The 24816-nt window shown below is 42.3% G+C and overlaps 1 protein-coding gene across 1 annotated transcript; it reads right to left on the minus strand.

Annotated features, from left to right (window-relative positions):
* Positions 1–19178: 19178 nt before the first annotated feature.
* On the minus strand, positions 19179–20099 carry LOC147726844 (uncharacterized). The gene has a single exon (XM_086962999.1). The coding sequence runs from the start codon at positions 20097–20099 to the stop codon at positions 19179–19181; it is 921 nt and encodes a 306-aa protein (XP_086819125.1).
* Positions 20100–24816: the final 4717 nt, after the last annotated feature.

Below are 24816 nucleotides of genomic sequence, written 5' to 3' on the forward strand. Positions count from 1 at the left end.
TTCAATGAAGAAATGTTAAAGTTGGAAAATGAAGAAATTATAAAATTGGAAGCTATTGATAAAATAGAACATGAAGGAATCACTATTATTTTGACTGAAAAGTTGAAGAGGAAATTGGATTCTTTAGAGAAATCGATAAGTAAAACTGCTGGTTTAGAAAAGAATTTATATGCATGTGTAAACTGTAGGGTAATTTTACGACGTAATTTGAATGTAGAAAAAGGTTTAGTAAATGGAGCAATGGGTAAAATTGTTGTTTTTGTTAATTATGTAAATAGAGATGGTATAGAATTTTTGAAAATCAAATTTGATGAAATTGAAGAAGTACAACAATTTAGTCATTGTTCAGCTCGGTTTTTGCTTGTAAAAGATTTGTATGTTCACAGAAAACAGTTTCTTTGGCGTATGCTGTGATCATTCATAAATCTCAAGGTTTAAGTGTAGATAGTGCTTTAGTGAATGTTGGAAGTACAGTACAAAGTTGCTTTGTCTCGAGTGAGAACATTATTTGGATTGTACTTGATTGATTTTGATGAGACAAAGATTAGTGCAGATGCAAGTTGTGTGAAAGAGTATAATAGCTTAAGAAGAGAATATGCACCCAATCTAGGTCAATATCCAGTATTTGAAAAGTGTGTGGTAGGTTGAAAAAGAAGATTTGAGAATATCTTTAGTGAAGCTGTAGCGAAAGAAAAAAAACAAGATGAAGTTGTGATTGGAGGTAAAAAGAAAAAGGACAGTGTTGAAGAGAATGTTGGTTATCAGTTTGAAAATAGTTCTGGTGTCAACTGCTATGCTAATGTAGTTATTAATGTTTTTTCTTGAAAGTTTGCAACAACAAATTGTTGAAAATTGGAAAAAAAGATTCTGTTCGTTGGTGTATTCTGTTTATGAGAAATGCAGTAGTGATAAAATTAAAATACAAAGGGGCATATTACCAAGCAATATTGATAATTATCGCTATTGCTTGGTTAGAGACAAAAATGTACCGCTAAGCTGCGGCGATTTTTATCGCAGATAAACCTTGGTATTACCAAGGTTTATCGCAAATGCGATAAAAATCGGCCGCAATGCATGAATATCGCTGAAAAGTCCGCGATATTCATGCATTAGCGAGCTAATGCTCTTAGCCATGTTATCCACCTCCCATTGGATAACATGGCTAAGAACTGCTCAGGGCAGGTGTTAGCTTTTGGAGATATTCTCGCTTAGCCCGAATATCTCCAAAAGTTGGTAATAGGTGATAGCGATGTTAGTGACTGTTTCCAGTCACTAACATCTTGGCACGCCCACTTTGCATGTCATTAGTGATAAATATCACTGACATGCAAAGTGGGGCCCAAGATGGTCGCTATCTCCTACTAGCTGTCGCTAACTGGTGTTAGCAACAGCTAGGTAATAGGGAGATCATTTTATCTCCGCTTTCTTGGCTTTTAAAGCCAAAAAAGCAGAGATAAACCCCCTTGATAATATGCCCCAAAGTGTTTCTGATATTCGAAATGTTTTGGACATATGTTCTGGTTCTACTTTTTTACGCAGAATATTCAGCAAGATTGTCAGGAATTTCTAATGTATATGCTTATTGTATTGGAAGATGAAGGTATAGATATTGAATACCTTTTTGGCCTTTCTCATAAATGGCAACATAACTGTGAAAATTGTGTGTTTACATGTAGCAGTAATATAGACAGTGAAAGATTCATATATTTGACTTTACCGGATTGTGAATCAGTATTTTTTAACAATATAATTAGAGGACAAGTCAAAACATGGAGTGTAGCCAATGTAAATCAGAAATGTCATCAACATTATTTATACAAAGATTTGGACAGTATGTAATTTTAATGCTGCAACGTTGTAGAGCTGATGGAAGAAAATTGGAAACTTTATTTTAAAATTTTGTAGCTGCTCAAGTATCAATATCAGGAAGAACTTTTGTAGCTGTTGCAATTATTTTTCATGATGGACCTTCTACAACATCTGTACATCCGTACGGTACGAAGCAGGTTTTCCCGACCCAGCAAGTATGATTCGTGTCGAGTACACACCGTACAACGCTTTTTTTACGGGAGCCCAAAACATCCGGAGAGGCAGAGTTCGCCTTAAAACAGGTACGGAACGCCCCCCGGGTACGGTGCGTAAACCCCATGTCTGTAGGGGTACGGTGCGTATGACCCATGTCTGCAGGGGTACAGTGCATACCACTGTGATCATGGGGTGTACGCATCGTACCCCATGATCACAGTGTGTACTGTGCGTACGCCCTGTGATCATGGGGTACGGTGCGCACTGTACCCTTACATGGGGTGTACGCACCGTGTGGTGTGTATCTGATTGTGTGGTTGTCCGTACCAATCGCCCTTACCTGACGTGGACCGTACGAATAGCGTCCTCATACCCCAGTCCGGATCGTACTCGACGGGTCGTACAGCATGTTTACGAATCGTACGGTTCACTGTGTCGTACGGTTTCACTCTTGCAATTCGTACGGTTCGCGACGATTCGGACGGATTGACGAGATACAGATCGTACTACGCGATTCGGATGGAGGTGTACGATTCGTACGGAGAGGGCTCGGGATATGATTTGGACAGACGCTTTTTTTCCGGAATCCGAATCGGCCCCATAATGCTATAAAATAGTTGACAATGGTATTTGTATAATATTTTTTAAAGGGAAATTAGTCGATAAAGCTCGTTTTTTGTTCTGTATTAGGAAAAATGCTAAAAAAAAGTGTTTATGATTTTGTACAAGGATCTACAAAAAAAGAAATTCACTATGGAAAATCTACAAAACAATATGAAAGAAGATTTCGAAATTAATAGCAGTGTCGTAGAAGAGCCGAACATACCTTTTACGAGCAGCAACATTGAAGGGGAAGAAATGAATGCTGGAGATATCAGCTGTGATTTTCTAGATGAAATCTTGGATGATAGTTTTGTGGAAGCATTAGATGACATTGAGATTCATCAGATGACTTTTGAAATTGATAACCAGGAAAACGAAATACCTGATGAAATTATTTTAGAAGCTCTATTAAATTATGAGATGTTACAAGAATAAATGTATTATTATAAAATAATAATGGTTTGAGACACTCTGCTTGTATAATTGTAATCATTCAGCTACTACTCAAATACTCATGGTGCAAAGTGGCATTAGGGCATGGACTGCTTCAAACCCTTATAGACTACGTATGTAATTTTCTATGACCTGGCAAACTTGTCTTTTAAAGGATATATTTCCCAGTCTATATCCTTACACTTCCAGCAAACTCTCTGTGATTGCTGCTTCAGTATTGTACTGAGCTATTCAGCAGAATGTGATTATCTATGCACTGTGCTAAAAATACTGCTCTTATAAATTCAGTCATACACTCTCCTTGCAGAACTGTAATCATGCAGTCAGTACCCAAGTAATTTTAGTATTTTAGTGAGTCATGCAGCAGTAATTTCTTATGTATGCACTGTTTTAAAGGTGAACGTGCTATATATTCAGTCAGACAGTCTTCCTGTAGAACTGTAAGCATTCAGTTGGTTCCCAAGTACTCATGCACCGAAGTAGACCTTAGGGCATAAACTGCTTCAAATCCCTATAGACTATGCAATGGCAAATTTGCCTTTCATACCTTCAATTCCCCAGTCTGTATTGTTACAGTTTCATCAAACACTCTCACACTACTGTTTCAGTATTGAAATGAATCCTGGAGCAGTATGTGCTTATCTATACATTGTTCTAAAAGTGAAGCTGCTATACATTGAGGCAGACACTCTCCTTGCTGAATTGTAATCATTCAGCTAGTACTCAAGTACTCAGGTGCAAAGTGGGCCTTAGGGCATGGATTGCTTTAAATCCCTATAGACTATACATTCACTGTTCTATGCACCTGAAAATTTGCCTTTTATATGTTCAATTCCCCAATCTCTATTCTTACAGTTCCACTAAACACTCTGTCACTCCTGTTATAGTTTTGTAGTGACTAATTGATCAGTGTGTAGTAATCCATTCAGTACATTAAAACACTAATCAACAGATGTACAATAAGTAGTACATTCCTAGAGATATGCCAGGTATTGTGTACTGTGACATCGGCACTATGGATGCACCATATTTATAATGCGGTGTACTATGGGGCAAAAACGACACAGATATGTGATGTATTTGTGTTGTGAAGGCGATGCATTGCTTGACTTGGGTTGCAAGCGTAAAGCAGCTCCAGCAAAGCTCTTGGGGCCCTATGCTCACAATGCTGTGTCAATGCTGACACCTGCTTCAAGCAGGTGCAAGGTTCTGATGCAGTATAAGCCAAAAAGTGACTGAATGAAATCTTATAGACTTCACTAAGTCACTTTTAGGAGGCGTTCAAGCGCCAGAACACACACCCCTGCGCAGGAAAGCCTCCTTCTGGCGCAGGGTTTTACAATGCCAGATAATGTCTTCCCTTAATATGTTCATTAAATACATAAATATATGTTTTTGAACAAGTAGAAACTTTCACGCTGTACGCGTACGGGGCGCCGTATATGCCGTCACACTGAAACGTGGATGCGACACGTCAAAGGGCATTCGTAACAACGATTTACCGTACTAAGTATGGTGTGATCACCGTACGGGTACGGTACGATTAACCACAAAAAAAAATGAAAAAGGAATTATATAGAATTTAATTTTAATATATTGAAAAAAAACAATAATAACAAAAAACTTTTTGAATTTACTTTTATTATTTTACAATAAAAATATGAAATATAACTTTTAAAAAATATATAAGTATTTGTAATAAAAATGTAGGAAATTAGTATAAAAGGAAAGAAATATAATAATTAATACATTTAAAAATTATCATTTACAAAACCTTTGAAATTCACTGAAAAAACCATAGGTTTGAGCCACATTATAGTTAGTAATTAGCATTTAAAAAACCTTCCATATTCACTGAAAAAAACATAGTTTTCACACAGTTATAGTTAGGAATTAGCATTTAAAAAACCTTGCAAATTCACTGAAAAAAACACAGGTTTCACACATGGTATAGTTAGCTGGACATTACACTCATACAAAACCGTTGAAATTCCCCTGTTAAAGTTAGTTCAGCTAACTATAACTTGCGCTCCCGCAATTGACTGCTGATGATGTCACATACTACATCACTCATGACATGGTCAGTGACATCACTCATGACATCACTGATGACATCTCAAATGACATCACTGATGACATCATCCAGTGAATGTGTGTTTTTCTGAAATTTAAATATGTTTTATATATGTATATCTCATATGTAGCCCAAATATCACCCAGATGTACCCCAAGTATAGCCCAATGACAGAATGTCCCAGAGTGTTCTAAAGAACAACTAGAGCGCTAACAGTCTTACTTATGACAAAAGTATGGCACACCAGAAGCCATCTTGATTGGAATGAAGTGGTAAGTCTGAAAACACTCAATTTAAAAAGGAACAACATGAGGGGGTTAATTTTGCCATAGAAAGTATGATTAGTGCTTCAGAAAGAAAAATTAGGGATCATTTTGAGTGACTTCTCAAATCCTCTTCTATTTCATTAAAAAAATTCTGACATGCAGACTGAAACATGCACTTTGAATACCAGCAGCAGACGTCCCTGGTGAGCAGTAGCTTTACTACAGTGATCTAATGTGCAACTAGAGTGCTAACATTCAGAATTTATGGCAAATGTGTGACACATCTGAATGCCTTCTTGATGGAACCAAAGTAAACAAGCATTGAAAATGCAATAGATCTCGCCCTCGTTTAAGTTAAAGCCATTCTGTTTGTAATGAGGTGGCTTTTTAGCTTTGCTTTTATTAGTGTTTTTTCAACTTTCATGTAAATAACATGCATCTGTGTGCATATAAGTATATGTATGCATGCATTTATGTTTGTATTTATATAGATATACAGATGATATATGTTTATATATGTATGTATATATATATATTCACTGAAAAAACCATAGGCTATAGACCATATATAGTTAGGAATTAGCATTTACAAAACCTTGAAAATTCACTGAAAAAACCATAGGATATAGACCATATATAGTTAGGAATTAGCATTTACAAAACCTTGAAAATTCACTGAAAAAACCATAGGTTATAGACCATATATAGTTAGGAATTCGCATTTACAAAACCTTATTTTACTCACACAAAACCATTGAAATTCCATATATAGTTAGTTGCACTAACTATATATCGCGCACCCGCAATCCACTGCTGATGATGTCACATATTACATCATTCATGACATGGTCAGTGACATCACTGATGACATCACTGATGACATCTCAAATGACATCACTGATGACATCACTGATGACAACATCCAGTGACTGTATGTTTCTGTAAAGTTAAAATATGTCTTACATATTGAAGAATGAGTGGATGTATAAGTGTCTGGATGAAGGATTTAGTAGGTGCATGACTGACTGTATGAGTGAGTGATTAAATGTGTCTCACTGAGTGCATGGGTTAGTGACTAAACTGTCTTAATTTGTGCATCATTATGTCTGTTGTTCTGTAAACTGTTGCATGTGTTGATAAGTAGCTATATGAGTAACTATATGGGTTATTGATTGGTTGCCCAAGTATTTGTATGGGAGACTGAGTGTGTGTGTGGGTGGCTGGGAGGTGTATGACTCTGTGCATAGATGTGTGAGCAGTTGATTCACTAGATGTATGGTTTCAAAAGTGCATGTGGAAACAGCTGTATGGGCGGTTGACTGTGTGCATGAGTGTATTGGTGAGTGAATGGATATCTCAGTGCTACATGTCAAAGTAAGTACATATGTAAAACACAGTACATGTGAGAGTTGACATATATAAATAACTGTGCATAAGAGCCAGTAAATGTGTGAGTGGCTGTATGGATCATTGTGAACTTGTATCAGGGATTGTATAAGAGAGTAAATATGTGTTAGTATATGTTTGAATAAGTAAAGTTTGTATAACTGTATAGTTGAGGAAATGGAGGTGTGATTGATTCTTTGCATGACTGACTAGGTGTGTGAGTAACTCCATGGATGAGTGACAGTCTGTGAGTGTCTGTTTACACTGATTGTATCTAAGGTTACATTAGAGTCTGAAGAGGTTCATCGTATTATCACATGAATGATATCATCAGTGATGTGATCAGTAATGTCAAATGAGATGTCATCAGTGATGTCATCAGTGATGTCATTTGAGATGTCATCAGTGATGTCATTTGAGATGTCATCAGTGATGTCATCAGTGATGTCACTGACCATGTCATGAATGATGTAATATGTGACATCATCAGCAGTGGATTGCGGGTGCGCGATATATAGTTAGTGCAACTAACTATATATGGAATTTCAATGGTTTTGTGTGAGTAAAATAAGGTTTTGTAAATGCGAATTCCTAACTATATATGGTCTATAACCTATGGTTTTTTCAGTGAATATATATATATATATATATATATATATATATATATATATATATATATATATATATATAAAACAAACTCCCAACTGCTCTGGACGCAGTTAAAACGGGCGCAGACCTCCAAAGCAATCACTCCAGTTGAAAGATGAGCCAGCACCAAAAAATATGTTTTCAGCAGTGCATTTATTAAGCAGTAAGTGCAGAGCAAGTGCCCTCCATGACGCGTTTCGCCCCGCGAACGGGGCTTGGTCACATCATAATAACAATATATATATATATTACCTACTGGCGGTCGCCAGTAGGTATATATAGTTAGGACCTAGTTACCATAGGAAATTCCGAACATTCTATTGGGAATAACTCTGGCGCCGATTGAGGGATCTGCCTGTAATTTTCCTTAAATGTGCCTCGCTGCGCTCCGCTCCTTCCCTAAAGGTTTCAGGGGGATTCGTCAATCGGGGGCTGAGAAAAAAGGGGGGTCCCAAAACGTGTTTTCCCCATGTTAATTTCCATAGGGACATTCTGACAAGCCTACAGCTCGAACAGCTGAACGGAATTACACCAGATTTGGCAAAATGGTAGGGACTGGTATGCAGCAGTGCGTTTTGTATGTTTGGTGTAAATCCCTCTAGTAGTTTTTGCGAGAATTGAATGTGAAATTGAGTCCAATGCAATTTTCCATAGGACCTTTAGACACAGCAACAGCCCGAACGGCTGAATGGAATTACTGCATACTTGGCAAAATGGTAGAGCCTGGTATGCAGAAGTGCCTTTTGTATATTTGGTGAAAATCCTTTCAGTAATTGTGGATGAAAATTGACATTTTTCAAATTATATATCTATAAGCGGAACACGGTGCGCGCACGGGCGTGCACTGTCCTTGCACTGTCCTTGCATGTGCGCGGACCTTAGCGTGCGCAAGCAGCATGTTGATTGGCTGCCAATGTCTGTCAACAACAGAAATTGTTGGCAGCCATCTTGTGCCTCGGTAGACTGAGTCACAGGAAAGCAGAAAAACAAACGTGTAGAACTCAAAAAGGGGGCAGGGTAGAAGTACCCTGACCCCCTAGGATCCCTTAAAATCACGGGGTCCGCGCAAGGTGCGCGCACACCGCGATTTTTAAAAAAAAAATTGGGGGTGGCCTGGGGGGTCATTGTGGGACCCCCTGAGCAGGCCTAGGGGGTCAGGGAGCTTCTACCCTGCCCCCTTTGCGTGTTTTGCACCTTTGTTCCACTGTTTTCTTGTGCCTTGGTTCTACCGAGACACAAGATGGTTGCCAATACTTCCTGGTTTGAAGTGTTGACAGACAGTGGCAGCCAAACAGCATGCCTTTCACAGGAAAGCAGCATGCTCATTGGCTGTCAACACTTCTAACCAGGAAGTGTTGGCATTCATCTTGTGCTAGGTAGACCGAGGCACAAAAGAAGCAGAAAAACAAACGTGTAGAACGCAAAAAGGGGGAAGGGTAGAAACACCCTGACCCCCGAGAGTTGCTCAGGTGGCCCCAGAAGGATATTTACATATTTAAACGTTATTCGCTAATAGAATTAGCATTTAGAAAACCTTTGAAATTTATTGAAAAAAACTATAGGTTTCATGCCTGACATAGTTAGGAATTAGCATTTAAAAAGTGGTCCCAGAAGGATATTAACATATTTAAACGTTATCCGCTAATAGAATTAGCATTTAAAAAACCTTGCAAATTCACTTAAAAAACCATAGGTTTCAGGTCATATATAGTTAGGAACTAGCATTTAAAAAACCTTGCAAATTCACTTAAAAAACCATAGGTTCCAGGTCATATACAGTTAGGATCCCTTGATCACATGACATGGTCCGGCAAATCACCAATCATTTTAAAGTGCAAGTGCATAATCAGCTGACCCCACAGCCTGTGGACATAAAAAACAGACTTCAGCCTGGTCAGGAATAAATGCACAACATATTCACATGTAAGATACCAGTGCAAACAAATTTCTCATGGTCCTTGTTATTTAAAATATAACATGTATAAAAGTAAGAGATAACCACAATGCGAAAATTATAATCCTTTTCTTCCATTCTAAACTCTTGATCCTCATATTATCCTCAAGCATGTTCCATTGATTAAATTGATTAAATTTAAAAACCAATTAAAAGAATAAAGTGCTGTCGTAAATTGCATGTTAAAATCAGTTTTTTCAGTTTTTTAACGTCTTTATTTCGAATTTTCTTCATAAAAGACAAAATATTTACATGCAATCAATGTATCATAATCATAAACATTTATAAATAGACCAAAAAAGAAAAAAGAACAAGAAAAAAAATGAGGAATTAGTTAAAAAACCACAATTAAATATGCATATAAAGACGACTGAAGGAGAATATTAAAACATTTGAAACATTTGATTATAAAACACAACGACAATACTGGTCAAGATATGATAGACTAACATACTCTTTAGATTTTTCAGGTTAAAGTACTGCGAACTGACTTAATCCTTATTAACCAGGCCCACCCAAGGAATTTGGCTAATCCGATGGATAGCCATTCAGAGGTGTTAGTTCTTAAAATAAACAAAGCTTCATTGCTCACCCTGGTCTTTAATCTATTGCAAATAGGCTTTAACCACTTGTGACGTGGTTCATGGTAAGCAGTACATACAAACAAAAAGTGACCTATTGTTTCTTTATGTTCAGTACAACAGGGACAGGAAGATGACTCCGACTTCAGCCAGCCACTAGTAAAGGCCCTTAGTTGCAGTGTACCTAGGCGAAACTGATGGTAAAGTTTCCTGTCTAAAGTTTTAAGGATTACATCCCAATAGGTCTCAGTGTGAGGGACTGCTTTATGAAGCAGAAACAGGCCAGTCAGGTTCGGTTTCTCCGAAAGAGCAACGTGTTCTTCTTTTACCATGGACCAAAAGAGAAGTTTAAAATCTTTCTTTGAAGGAAAGATATGGGAGCCCGGATCGGACCATAACAGGGGAAGGCCCATTCCGATGAGAGTATTTCTGATTAACTTAAACCATGGTATTTCACCTGCCCCCAGTTGCTTTCTAACATCCTGTAGTTCTTGGGCAAACATGGCAAGTTCCGGGGTAGACCATATGCGTCTCCATAACGCCACCATCCTGTACTGAGCTTGATGCTTTATAGAATAAAAGCCCATGTCCATCAAGAGTGGTAGAGCTGGTGTTGAGGGAGGGAGACTGACTAAATTACGGAGGAATTTGTTCTGAATCCTGTCAAGGACAGCCAGGTCCACACAACCCCAAATGTCAGCCCCATATAATATTGCTGATCTAATTTTTGCACTATAGATTTTAAGTGCGGGCAATACTCTTTTGGTCAAAGAACACCGCTGTTCCTTCACTAAACAACCGGACAGGCGAGCAAATTTCAGACTGAGCGCCGCTATTTGCTCTTTCCAGCGTAGCCTGTAATCCATTGTCACACCTAGGTATGTCATTACTTCAACCTGTTCCAGACTAGACCCATTCATCGTAACATGGCCCCTCAATGGTTTTTTCTTTGTCAGGACCATGAACTTGGTCTTGTTAATATTGATTTCTAAGTCATTCTCATTACAGAAGTCCACGAATTTATTTAAAGCTGCCTGTAGTCCCTTCTGTGTTTTAGCCAGTATGAGCGTGTCATCTGCGAAAATTAAAAGGGGAAATTTGGTCCCACCCAGTGTTGGAGCGTCGGTAGGGATAGCTGAGAGGAACTTAACCACCTGATTAATAAAGAGTATGAAAAGAGTAGGGGCCAGGACACAGCCCTGTCTCACTCCGCGAGTCACGGGGAAGGATTCTGTAACCTGGCCCTGGCGACCCCATCTAACTCTAGCAAAGTTTCCCTCGTGCATTCTGATGGTAAGTTCAAGTAGCGCTGGTGGAACACCCATCCTTCTCAGAGCAGCCCACATCTTTCCTCTGGGGACCAAATCAAACGCTGATTTGAGATCTACAAATGCAGCGAATATCGTGCCACCCCCCAGGAGCACAGTTTTCCAGTAAATCATCACAAATCTTAATATCTGGTCTACTGTACTAATGTTTGCCCTAAAGCCAGCCTGCAATGGAGACAAAATATCAGCTTCTGTCATCCATGAATCGATTTTCCCTAGTAGCATTCTAGCCACTACCTTTTGTAAGGCATCGATAAGACTGATGGGACGATAGTTTCCTGCATCAGTTTTATCCCCTTTTTTATACACGGGCAAGATCTCTGCCCTTTCCACGAATTTGGGATACTGGTCCCTCTTGCTATCGCATTCGCTAGGGTAGTTAGGTATGGGACCCAGTGCACTTGGTCATGCTTAAAAAGGTCCGCTGGGACACAGTCCATGCCGGGGGCTTTGCCGTTCTGTACTTGTTTTAGAGCAGTAACAGCTTCTATTTCAGTGAAGACAATGCGATCAAGCAAAGGCACCGCAGTCTGCACACTGGCATCTTCCCGGATGAGGGAGATCCGCTCCGTGTTACTAAACTGCGCCGCATAGTGCTTGACCCATTGTTCAACAGGGACATGGTTAACAGGAACTTTCAGGTCCCCAGAACCTCCCCATCTCACAACCTCCCAGAATTTTTGTTGGTTAGATGAGGTACTTGCTTGGTATAAATCTAACCAGCGCTGTTCGTCCCAGTTGTTTTTAGCTTCTTTAAGTATTTTCTTATAATTAACCCTAGCTAACCTTATATCCATGGCTGACTTGGATTTAATTGCAGCTATCAAGGAACTATGGGCAAGGCGACAGGTTTTATTATACCATTTATTCCTTTGTGCTGGGCCATTTTTTCTTCCTTTTACAGGTTCATTAAAAAAAGTTTTAATTTTATTAAAAAGGGAGTCATGGATCATCCCTATTTGTTCTAGTGATGTGCCATCGTTAAATATAGGTACCATCAAGTTAGTGGCAGCTAGGACCTCCGCTGCAAACCTGTCTATAGTGGTAGGGTTGTCTAAGAACCTAGCCCAGCGTACCCTTCCGCAATCATTTGTAAGAACGGCCTCGGCTGTAGCGATAGAAGTTGATGAGTCCGTACTGAGACCCTCATTCATTAATAATTTTATTGCCAGAGGATTGTGATCACTTTCTGGTCTTGTGACTATTTCCATGTCCTCCAAGATTTTCCAGAACTCTATCCTTATTAAGAAATAGTCAATACGGCTTGAATGCAGTGAATTGTCAAAAGTGACCTTACCCATCAAGTCTGATTTAGTTCTACCGTTAGCAGCTCGCAGATCCCATTCGAGACAAAGGCCTAACCACTGCATAGCGGCCTCTGTAACTTTTTTAACTGGGGGGATGGATAAGTGTCGGATGTTCCAAATTAAATCAGTTTCCCCATATCCATCATTATCAAGACTGGGAAATGGTTCAAAAGAACAATTAAAATCTCCTGCCACCATAACACACGTGTCTCTGCTAATTTTATTCAATAAGGAATCTAAGTCACTAGCCGCTCTCGCGGGCTTCCCACCAGGTTGCCCTCTTGCATATATATTTATCAGAAAAAGATCCGGGTTGTTTTTACCAGAAAGTTTCAAGGCTAATATGTCGTTACTTGAGGTGGGAACGTCTGTAATTTTAAAAGCCAAGGATTGTCTAATCCAGATGACAAGACCTCCCGAAGGACGTCCTTTAGGACCTTTACAGGCTGGTTTATAATAATTAAGGTAACCAGCCCAATAAATAGCATCAGTGGACCAGCTTTTCTGCAAGATAATTACATCATAAGTATCCACATAGGAGCCCCAATCATCCTCAGACATTTTCCCTTTTAGTCCCGCTATGTTCCAAGACAAAACAGCAAGGGTATGAGTAGATTCCATTGGCAGATTAATAGGTGATTTCACAGTCTTCCCAGTGATCGGGGTCTAGGGGTTTGATTTAGGAATAATTCCCTTCCTACCTCCCCCTGAAAATTTCCGTTGGTGCCTGGGGCTATCTCTACCCTGGGAGATGAAGAATAGTTAATGGAGCAATTCTCTACAGCTTCAGTCAGCCCCGAAGCCAATGGTTGTTTGTCGAGTCAATCCACGCCTTCCAGACCGGACAGGGGAGCAAACCGGTTCATGAGGCGTGGATGAAACAATGGGTAAATTGGGGTATCAAAAGGAAATCTCCCTCTTTGCCTGTCTCTTCTGGGATAATGGAACGGGGTTTGGGGTCTATTTGCATATAAAGCAGGGTAAAAATAATTCAACAATAACGTTTGCACATCCCCAACTCTTCCGAATCTTGGTTCCCTACTGATGAATTCTGCCACCCATGGCTCTCTAAAACTTATTACCACACAATCCCCCTCAAGATCTTTCTTGCCAAAGCCAACCCAGTCCACCCTCCTTACATTAAGAATTTCTGGATTTACGTTGGGTGGGAGCGGACGATTTTTATTAAGCCAGAAGGTTACCTTATTGTATAGGTCTATGTGTGTTTCTCTCTTGCCATCATCAAGAGGAGCCACGCCGGTTAAGATGATAGTGTAAGGCTGTGACTCTGGTGGGAGATTCACACATTGTTTCCTCGGGATAGGTTTGGGATTGGGCCGGGTGCTTTGGTTATGACTGCTGGGGGGATTGGGGTTTTTCTTGGCCTGGGGTTGCTTTACAGCCTTTTGCTTGGGAACATCCTCAGTGGTAGCTGTTTTCTTAGAAACAGATACAGTTGTTTTCTGCTGAACTTTAGTCACTTAGGGCCCCGCTTTTGTACTAGTACCCCCTGTTTTGTTATTCACCAAAGTGGTTTTCGGAAGGGACGGGGCAGGGGGATCAATCCTTTAGTAGTTAAGCTGGCAAGAATTCTATTTGAAGTTGCTATATTATCTTTCACCATCGTATCTAGAGAGTCCATTTTAGTATTTAAAAGTCTTGTTCTTTCGAATAGCGGTAAAAGTAAGGATTTAAATAACAGCTCTATCTTAGCCAGAAATAATCCTTCTACTATGCTAATTGTGGTATTGTGTTCTTCTGGCTGAACAACCGCATTAGCATTAAGCAACTGTATAGGGGAATCAATAGTATTTCCTAAACCCTCAGTGTGTTCCTCTAGGTCAGGTGAATCTATCCTTTTACGTTTCCCAGGATTCTGCATGGGTGAAAATTGTAAAAGAGAAGGGGAATTCACTTGCTCATTGCTTATGTTGAGATTTGGAGAATCCGAGAGGCCTGATTTCTCTCCTGACTGGTCTAGGGAAATAGACCCACCATTTAGCAAATTATCATGTGCAGTATTATGTCGACTTTCTTGACCAGACTCCGCTAACTCCACAGTTTGGGTCTCAGGAATAGTTACTAGCCCTAGATCTGCATTAGCATCATCGCTATCTATATTTAACACGGAGAGTGGGACAGGGGAGACAGCCTCATTAATTCTCCCAAGAGAGGATCGCTTGCCTGTGATTATATCTAGCGAGAGCCGTTTTTCGGCTAGAGCGATCTCCTTCTCCAATATGGCTGTAGAACGTTTAAAAAACTGATCAATTGTCCGAGTGAAAGTACCATTGGAGGTGGAGACCTGAACTTGTCTTTCTTTGCCTGACCTTAAAGTCATCTTAAAATATACAAGAAAGAAAATTAGCACCAACCTCAATCTTAATGTACAGTCAATAAAATGCGAATATACCAAATGTATTCTGACAACTACATAGGTGCAACCCTGACTATGGTCAGGCACAGTGGTTAAAATGCAAACAATTAAAACATCAATTAAATGATACCATGAGGTAAAGTAGTAATGGGAAGAAAATGTTAGGGGGATGGCCCAGCCCGGCCCCAATCGGCCCCTGACGGCCACAGACGGTCCCGCCCTTGTCCCGGGCTTCTCCCGGCGCCCTCCCGCGCAGCGGGATCGTAGTGCACTAATATGGAGGAAAGGGTGGGGTAGGGGGCGTGGCGGTCAGGGAGAGCGACCCAGGTGTTGAGGGTTGACCGCACGCAGGGACTCCTGGAAGTTAGAGTCCCTGCGGGTCCGCTCGCAGCCCTGAGCCTGCCTTTTCTTACTCCCCAGTCCAAAAACCAATGTCAGGAAACAGCGCCCCTTTCAGCACAGAGCTCCTCGCACCACACGGCGAAGCGGGACCCGCGGAGCGGGTCCGGCGAGGAGCTGCCTTTGCAGGGAAGGGTCCAGGTGCAGAAGAAAGACCACGGCAACAACCGGTCCAACAGGGAATCCCACGACGATCTAAACGGAGGCTGCTTTCACTGCTGGGGTAGGGGGCGTGGCGGTCAGGGAGAGCGACCCAGGTGTTGAGGGTTGACCACACGCAGGGACTCCTGGAAGTTAGAGTCCCTGCGGGTCCGCTCGCAGCCCTGAGCCTGCCTTTTCTTACTCCCCAGTCCAAAAACCAATGTCAGGAAACAGCGCCCCTTTCAGCACAGAGCTCCTCGCACCACACGGCGAAGCGGGACCCGCGGAGCGGGTCCGGCGAGGAGCTGCCTTTGCAGGGAAGGGTCCAGGTGCAGAAGAAAGACCACAGCAACAACCGGTCCAACAGGGAATCCCACGACAATCTAAACGGAGGCTGCTTTCACTGCTGGGGTAGGGGGCGTGGCGGTCAGGGAGAGCGACCCAGGTGTTGAGGGTTGACCGCACGCAGGGACTCCTGGAAGTTAGAGTCCCTGCGGGTCCGCTCGCAGCCCTGAGCCTGCCTTTTCTTACTCCCCAGTCCAAAAACCAATGTCAGGAAACAGCGCCCCTTTCAGCACAGAGCGCCTCGCACCACACGGCGAGGAGCTGCCTTTGCAGGGAAGGGTCCAGGTGCAGAAGAAAGACCACGGCAACAACCGGTCCAACAGGGAATCCCACGACGATCTAAACGGAGGCTGCTTTCACTGCTGGGGCAGGGGGCGTGGCGGTCAGGGAGAGCGACCCAGGTGTTGAGGGTTGACCGCACGCAGGGTCATGTTAAAATCATGACTAAAATATACAATTGTTTAATTCCGTGCAAATTCGCTCTGTTATGTGCAAATTACGCAAACGGAAACCAAGCCTGGGTATGCTTCTGAGGAAAACATGTTAAGTACCTTTTCTCAAAATTGAGCCCAAGTGAGCATATCAAATCCCTCAACCACTGCGTCCACACTGCAGTATACTTGGAAACTGCTGATGCACTCAAAACCACCTTAAACATATGCATTGTTACAATTAACAATAAATGTGCCCAGTTGGTTAAAGTAACCTTATACCCATCACCATCAAAATTGAGTTAAAACAACCTATATACGCAGGCCATCTCATGTTTGACAATTGCTCCCTTTGTGTTAAAACAGATTGCGCCCTTTTACAGTACTGATATTTTGCCGATTGAAACCCCCTGCTTACTATTCAGATTCTCAGTATAAGCATGAATGTAAGTCTTCAGTTTGATTCAGACCATTAGGGGTTTTAGAATTGAGCTCCAAGATGTAACGAGTCTCCAATATTCTTAATCGCGCCTCTCTATCCCCTCCTCTGCGAAGGGGTGGAACCATATCTATGGCGTAGTACTGTAGACATCCTACATCACCTCCGTGGCATGCATTCACATGTCTGGCAACAGGGTAAGTCTCATCCCTGTTGCTAATTGCCCTTAGATGTTGTAGGATGCGCTTGTGAACCTGCAATTTCGTGCTGCCCACGTATTGCAAGCCACAAGCGCACTCCAACACATAGACAACAAAGTCAGATTTACAGGTGATTTTCTTTTTAATGTCCATCACCTCATCGCTAAAAGGCGTGTTATAAGAAGTGCGACTCTTTCCTATCCTACACGCCTTGCAGACAGCACATTTGATAAAGCCCTTGCTTTTTCCCAACCAGTTATCATCAGAAACCTCAGGGCTGCTACTCACCAACATATCGCTCATAGATCTGGCCCGACTGTATGTTATGGCTGGTCTATCAGCTAGGATCCCCCCAATAACCGGATCACCCTTGATGACCTGCCAGTTCTTGCGTATTATGTTGTGAATTTGCTTGTGCTGCCGGCTATAGGCAGTTATAAATCTAGGTTGACCTGACTCCTTGTCCTCTAGTCCCTGTGTTGGTTCAACTTCGGCAATGATTTCCTGCCCAGAGGTTTTGTTGGCACGTCTCATGGCACCCTCCACCATTTCTCTCGAGTACCCCCTTTCCACAAATGTTTCCCTGCTCGCATTCTGGGCTCTCGCACAGGTCTCCCCCGTGCTACAAATCCTCCTGATCCTTAGCATCTCCCCATAGGGGATACTACGAATCAGGTGGGCTGGGTGATGGCTAGTGGAATGCAGAACCGTATTGCCTGCTGTATCTTTACGGTGCAGGTCCGTTACTATGTTGTTGTTGGCAATGCTAACCTCCACATCCAGGAAGGTGACTTTAGAGCTACTAATCTGACCAGTGAATCTTAAGTTCAAATCGTTTTGGTTAATGTCTGAAATGAACTTAGATGCCTCTTCTTCTGACCCCCTCCATATAATGAAGAGGTCATCTATAAACCTGTACCAGGCTATGATGTTTTTAGCCATAATACTCTCATAGGTTCCCCCAAGGACCTGCTCCTCCCAAAGCCCCATGTGCAAGCATGCATAGCTTGGGGAGAAGCAGGCCCCCATCGCAACCCCCCTTAGTTGTTGAAACACCTGCTTTTGAAACAGGAAGAAGTTGCTTTTCAGGCAGATCTCTGTCATCTCACTGATCATGTTATTGTGTTGTAGCATGTGGGCCGGCCTTCCCTCCAAAAAATGTTTTACCGCCCGCAAGCCATCATCATGGTTTATACTTGTGTACAAGGAAGTTACATCAAGTGTCAACAGTAAGTAATTTTCCTGCCACACAACCGATCTAATCTTGTCCAAAAAATCCCCAGTATCCCTGATGTACGAGGGGAGAGCTCTCACATGCTCCTGCAGGAAATGATCAATATAGCGGGAGGTATTCTCAAATGTGCTCTGTCTGGCCGAGATTATAGGCCTACCCGGTGGTTTGAATATATTCTTGTGGACTTTCGGGATCATATAGAAAACAGGGATTACAGGATAGTTGGATTTAAGAAACTTCTGTTCATGCCCACTCAATAACCCATGCCCTTCCAAGTATATAATTTGGTATGGAAAGCCTCCCAAGCCAATTTAGCTGTTTTCCAATCGCTCCTGCAATAGCAATTTCTGTCATTCAATTGCAACAAAGCCTCCTCCATATACATTTCTTTAGGCCAAAGGACAATATTGCCCCCCTTATCTGACTGTTTGACAATCACTTTGTTGTCCCCCTGCAATTTCTTCATAAGGCTACCATAAGCATTATTGCATTTTTTACTTTTCGCATCTTGGGCTATGGATGCCTGGTGCAGTTTCTTCAAGTCAGATGTTACCAGATTGTTAAAAACCTCTATATTGTCAAATGTTAACACTGGATTAAAAGTTGATTTGGCCTTGAAACTTGTTGCCGCTGGAGCATTTGTTATCAGTTGCTGTTCCATACCAATCTCCTCCAAAGTGCCCCCTTCTCTGTTAAGCTCCACCAAATCCACATATAGGCCCACTTCCCCTGCCAGACAAGGGGCTGGGTCCAAAGCAATCCTATTACCAGCCTGTGGTGCTGTGCGCGCTTTCATTTTATTCATTAAGAACAGCTTCTTCAATTTCAGTTTCCTGATATATTTAAAAAAATCCATTCTGGTGCGTGCATAATCAAAAGTGCATGGTGGGCAATATGTCAAACCCAGCGATAAAGTCTTAGTCTCACTGGTACTCAAATGGATTTTTGAAAGGTTAATAATGGAAAGTTGGTTGCTTACTTGCGTATTCACTGGCGGTTCCATCGTTTGCGTCCCCGGCCCCTCATGGGAGGCTTCCCTGTGCCGGTTTGCTGCCCGACTTCTCCTCCGCCACTTGCGTTTGAGGTTGTGCCTTTGCTTGTTTTTGCACCTGCGGTGTGCGATCTCAGGGTTTGTCTGCGGTCGTGTCTCAGGCACTCCACTTCCTGACCTAACGACCGCTTGGTAAACCCCACCGCATCCCCACTGTTCCGCTGTTCATTATCCGACTCACTACCCGGTATAGAACTCAGGTTGGACTCCGATGTTGAAGGGCTATTGCCCATTTGTCCCCTCTGTCCGGTTCCTGTTGTTGGAGGTGCGGTCGTTCCTTTGGGCTGATCGTACTTTTTAGAGAAAGTGAATATACGGCCATTCTGGTAATCAAGTTTGTCTCTTTGAAACTTAAAGGTTTTTCTCTTCTTGATTACATCTTCCTCCTTAGCGAGTCTTTGGAGCATTACATCTCGCAATCGCTTTTCTTGTTCTGCATCATCCAACTTCTTAATTTGGTCATTCAAGTCCATTATAACCACCCCCAGTTTTGCCCCATCACTCTCCGCATATTTAATCAGAATGCGTAGCAATCGACTGGAGGAATCCAAATTGCATTTAGCCCATTCATGCAGCATCTCAGGGTCTGGATTCTCAAAGCTTGGGGCAAGCATTATCCTTAAGCCACGGGGGATGCGATCTACCTCCAAATAGCGGGATAACGATTTTTTCTCCCACCATTTCGCCTGTTCCGTGCGTATGGCTTTCTCAAGTTTTTTGAATAAGTCTTTCATCTCATTGCTCCCTGTGCCCATTTGTGTAGTGTGCCTGCTGGGGTTACTCTCCGTAATTGGAGCATCATCAAACATTTCAATGGCCGCTTCTTCCCGGCTCCTGACCACGTCTGCGGCGGCCATGTTATCTGCACAAATATACTTTGTATGGATGAATTGCTGCACCCAGCTGTGCGTTTCGGTGATTTCTAATACCGCCTAGCGCCGTACTGGTCCTCCTCCAGTCCCGAAATTATTACTCACGGTTTCAAACAAAGCCGCAAGCTACTACCGGGCGTCAGCTCTGCCACAGCCGTGGGAGCCGATTCGCCTCACTTCGCCGCTGCCGCTTCCAGTAATTGCCGCTTGTCGGGGGCTGCTGCGGTTGCTCTTACCAGAGCCGCTGATCCTTCCGGCCAAACCGCAAGTGTGCTTCCTTCCGCTCTCGCCCTGCTTGCTGGAAGGGTCCGGTGTACACCAAGAAGCTAACGGTGTAAAAACGTGAGAAGAACTCCGTTATGTCCCAAACGCTGCTCAGAACACCAACGAAACCGGACCCAATTGGAAATTTTGCAAAGTGTTATTTATTATTTCATCCTTGTGCAGACAAACACACCGCCATGACGCGTTTCGGGACCTCGATCCCTTGATCACATGACATGGTCCGGCAAATCACCAATCATTTTAAAGTGCAAGTGCATAATCAGCTGACCCCACAGCCTGTGGACATAAAAAACAGACTTCAGCCTGGTCAGGAATAAATGCACGACATATTCACATGTAAGATACCAGTGCAAACAAATTTCTCATGGTCCTTGTTATTTAAAATATAACATGTATAAAAGTAAGAGATAACCACAATGCGAAAATTATAATCATTTTCTTCCATTCTAAACTCTTAATCCTCATATTATCCTCAAGCAGGTTCCATTGATTAAATTGATTACATTTAAAAACCAATTAAAAGAATAAAGTGCTGTCGTATATTGCATGTTAAAATCATGACTAAAATATACAATTCTTTAATTCTGTGCAAATTCGCTCTGTTATGTGCAAATTACGCAAACGGAAACCAAGCCTGGGTATGCTTCTGAGGAAAACATGTTAAGGACCTTTTCTCAAAATTGTATATATATACACATCAGTTACCTTAGCTACCTATAACTTGTGCCCGCATTGCACTGATTATGATTTCACATATTACATCACTCATGACATGGTCAGTGACATCATTGATGACATCTCAAATAACATCACTGATGACATCGTCCACTGAACCACTCACACACCCACTCTCACCGCTATACAACCTCACATACACCCATTCCCACTCCCACTCAACCACTCACAAACCCATTCACAGACCAATACAAGTACTCACATAACCTCTCACTGATTCATGGAGCCACTCAGACATCCATTCACTCATACGGCCTCTCAAATAACCAATAACTGACCCATACACCCACTCATGCACCCACTCACTCATCAATGCAGCTACTCACACAACTGATCATACTACCATGCAGACACTTACACACCCACTCATACATCTATTCAGCCACTCAGACAGAGTCAGTCACCCATACAGCTACTCACACACCTACTCACTCACCCATACAGTTACTCACATATCCACTCACTTACTCATACAGATACTAACACATATACTCACTCACCTATACAGCTACTCACACAAGCACATACTCACCCATACAGCCACTCTCATATTCACTCACTCACCCATACAGTCACTCACACACCAATGGGCTCACCCACACACCATTTATGCACCCACTCAATCACTCATCCAGCCACTCACACACACCTTCACTTGCGGTTCCCCGACACATAAAATGGAGGGCACAATTTTTCTGTGAAGGTGCAGCCAGCCAATAAGGACTTTGCTTTAGCACATGAATCTGCATATTCCCTGTGGGTGGATCCATGGAGGATCAGTATCCCTATATCTACAAATTAGTTTTTGGGTTTATATTTCTAAAACTACTTAACAGATTTACACCAAATCACGAAAAGCATGATCTGCTGAACAAAATCTAACTTTCTGCCAAATAAAATGCAGTTCTGTTCAGCAGGCTGTAGTTGTGTTCAAAACTCGTACCGGAATTAACATGGGGGAAAATGTGTTTTTGGACCCTCCGTTTTCTCTGCTCCCGCTTGACAGGCCACCCCAAAACTTTCCAGGCAGAAACGTGAGTGATTGTCATATTGTTCTAGAAAATATTGTGAGGATTCGTCAACCGGCACCAAAGCTATAGGCAATAAAAATCTGATTTTTTGGATAGAAATCAAAGTCCTAACTACAACTACCTACTGGCAAATATATATATATATATATATATATATATATATATATATATATATATATATATATATATATATATATATATATATATATATATATATACATATATAGATATATAGATATATAGATATATATATATATATTGCCAGTCACCTCGTAACAAATTATACCACGCTCTCAGGCACTCAATAAGCGTCAGACATCAGCAGGTTCCAAGGGTGTTTAATGACCCCTTTGTAAGGGGTCATTAAACACCCTTGGAACCTGCTGATGTCTGACGCTTATTGAGTGCCTGAGAGCGTGGTATAATTTGTTACGAGGTGACTGGCAATCGAATTACCGGCAGGCTCTACCGGCGCCCACGCCACTTCCCGCGGGGCCGACCGCAACCTTTGGAGCAACCGAGGAGTGTGAATATATATATATATATATATATATATATCCAAAAGAACTCCTCCTCACGAAAGAGCAGAGTCCACGGCGGGGGACATTTGGAAGCACTTTATTTAACAAAATATTGGCGAATGCATTTCGGCATTGGTTTGCCTTCCTCAGCGCCCAAGTCAGTCAAAGGCTTCCTTCTCACAGAATGTAAGTCCTGCTGCCTCCTTGTATGTACAAAGAGGCTCCGCCCCCGGAGAAATAATTTTCACCTGCTGCAGTTCACGGCAATCTTCGTGGACTCCAACACCCAGAATGCAGTGTTTTTCATTCCAGGTAGGTGATGCAAGGGTTGTTGATAGCATCAGATGTTTTTTGGCGGAAAGCAGGTTTGCGATGATTAGAAAGCCCAGTTCTGCTGCTTGTGGTGTTAAGCAAAGCACCTCCTCGGGTCCCCACAACTGCTTCAGCCACGAAGCTCAGGTTATAACTCAGCGGGGGCAGCACTGTAAATGCACGCCGCCCAGCATGAGGTTAATAACCTCACTACCGCCCTGTCTCTCCCCGAGCATCATGGCGGGCCACAGTCCATTCCAATAACTTGGAACACAAGAAAATTGCCGGAGCAGAGCCAGTGTGGTCCGGGCCCATTCTCGAAGCAGGGGCCTCTGTACTGCGTCGCTGGCAAACACAGGAAATGTCTCCAAAAGACATATATATATATATATGCAACAACAGCAATTTTTCACCACAAACCACCGGCAAGGCAGCTGAGCAGAAAAACCACGCGAGTCCCAATCTTCATTTGGCAATGTTTAATAGAAGGGCAAGTTCATCAAATTTGATGCGTTTCGGGCGTCCGTCCTTGGCCCATATATATGTATTCGCCAATCACAAAGCAAAAAGAAATTGCTGGTTTCATCCAGCTCGTGATACCATGCGAATGACTATGGAAAAATAAACCCGTTTCTTTGCATCTGAAAAAAAAAATCAATTTAAAAGTAACTTCAGCAGAGAGGACGGTCTGCTGGAAATCCATGTGGGAGTAAAGCCCCAGAAGGGTGGGAGATAGTGGCCAGGAGAAGATGTGGAACTGAGGGCACAAGGGTAGTCCAAAGTACCTCATATATGGAACCAAGAGGCATTAACAATGAATTCCTTTCTGGAGGGGAGTGCGCCAGCAATTTCTTTTTGCTTTGTGATTGTCGAGTACACGGAAAGGGCGACCTCCGACCCCTGGGCGCACCGCTGTCCTGGTGTCCCGGCTACCTCGGAGGTGGTGTGGAACTATATATATATATATATATTTCACAACACCAGTCCACCGGCAGCCGAACACAGCAGCGGGTGCCTCCGTAAGGTAGGTGACTCCTTTTCGCCTCGCCAGCAACTTTAAACACACGGAGCACAAACGGGATTGTTCAACAAATTTTAGGTTTAATGTGGCAAATGCATTTCGGTAATTCTACCTTCCTCAGTGCCAAACCAATTGTCAATGCCCTGTTCAGCCTCTGATATTTCAAATTCTCTCTGCATCCTGATTGGATCGAGCTTCTCCATCTGTAACGGCACCTCCTTCAATGGATAACGAGAACGGAAATGGCGGGGACTCAATGTTCCATGATGCACCTTCATTCTTTTCCGTTGTCGTTAATAGTAGATAGTTAGGCTTTCTCATTATTATGCCGATTTGTGTCGTTACAGCGTGATGTCCATAATGTTATTTTGAGGTTGAACAGGCTCCCCTCGCTTCCCGCTGGTGGTAGTGGCACAGGCACCTGCAGGCGGCCCTCCTATGAACGGGTCACCTCAGACTCGACTAGTCCGCGTCTTGTTCAGGCAACAGGCGCCGGCCAGCGGGGGTTCAAGCACGCCAACTTAATTTCACAACACCAGTCCACCGGCATCCGAACACAGCAGCGGGTGCCTCCGTATATATATATATATACTACCTACTGGCTGTAACTAGTAGGTAGTTATAGTTTGGACTTGATTTCTATTGAAAAGTTGTTTTTCAGGTGCCTATATAATTGGCGCCGGTTGATGAATCCTCAAGAAATCTTCCAGAATATATATATAAATATACTTTCAATGAAAATAGCAAAAGTTACAGGGATGTTATAATTAGTAGATACACTTAAAAGACCCTCAGAA

Source organism: Lissotriton vulgaris, chromosome 3_1 (genome assembly GCF_964263255.1).
Source record: "Lissotriton vulgaris chromosome 3_1, aLisVul1.2, whole genome shotgun sequence".
Lineage (NCBI taxonomy): Eukaryota > Metazoa > Chordata > Amphibia > Caudata > Salamandridae > Lissotriton > Lissotriton vulgaris.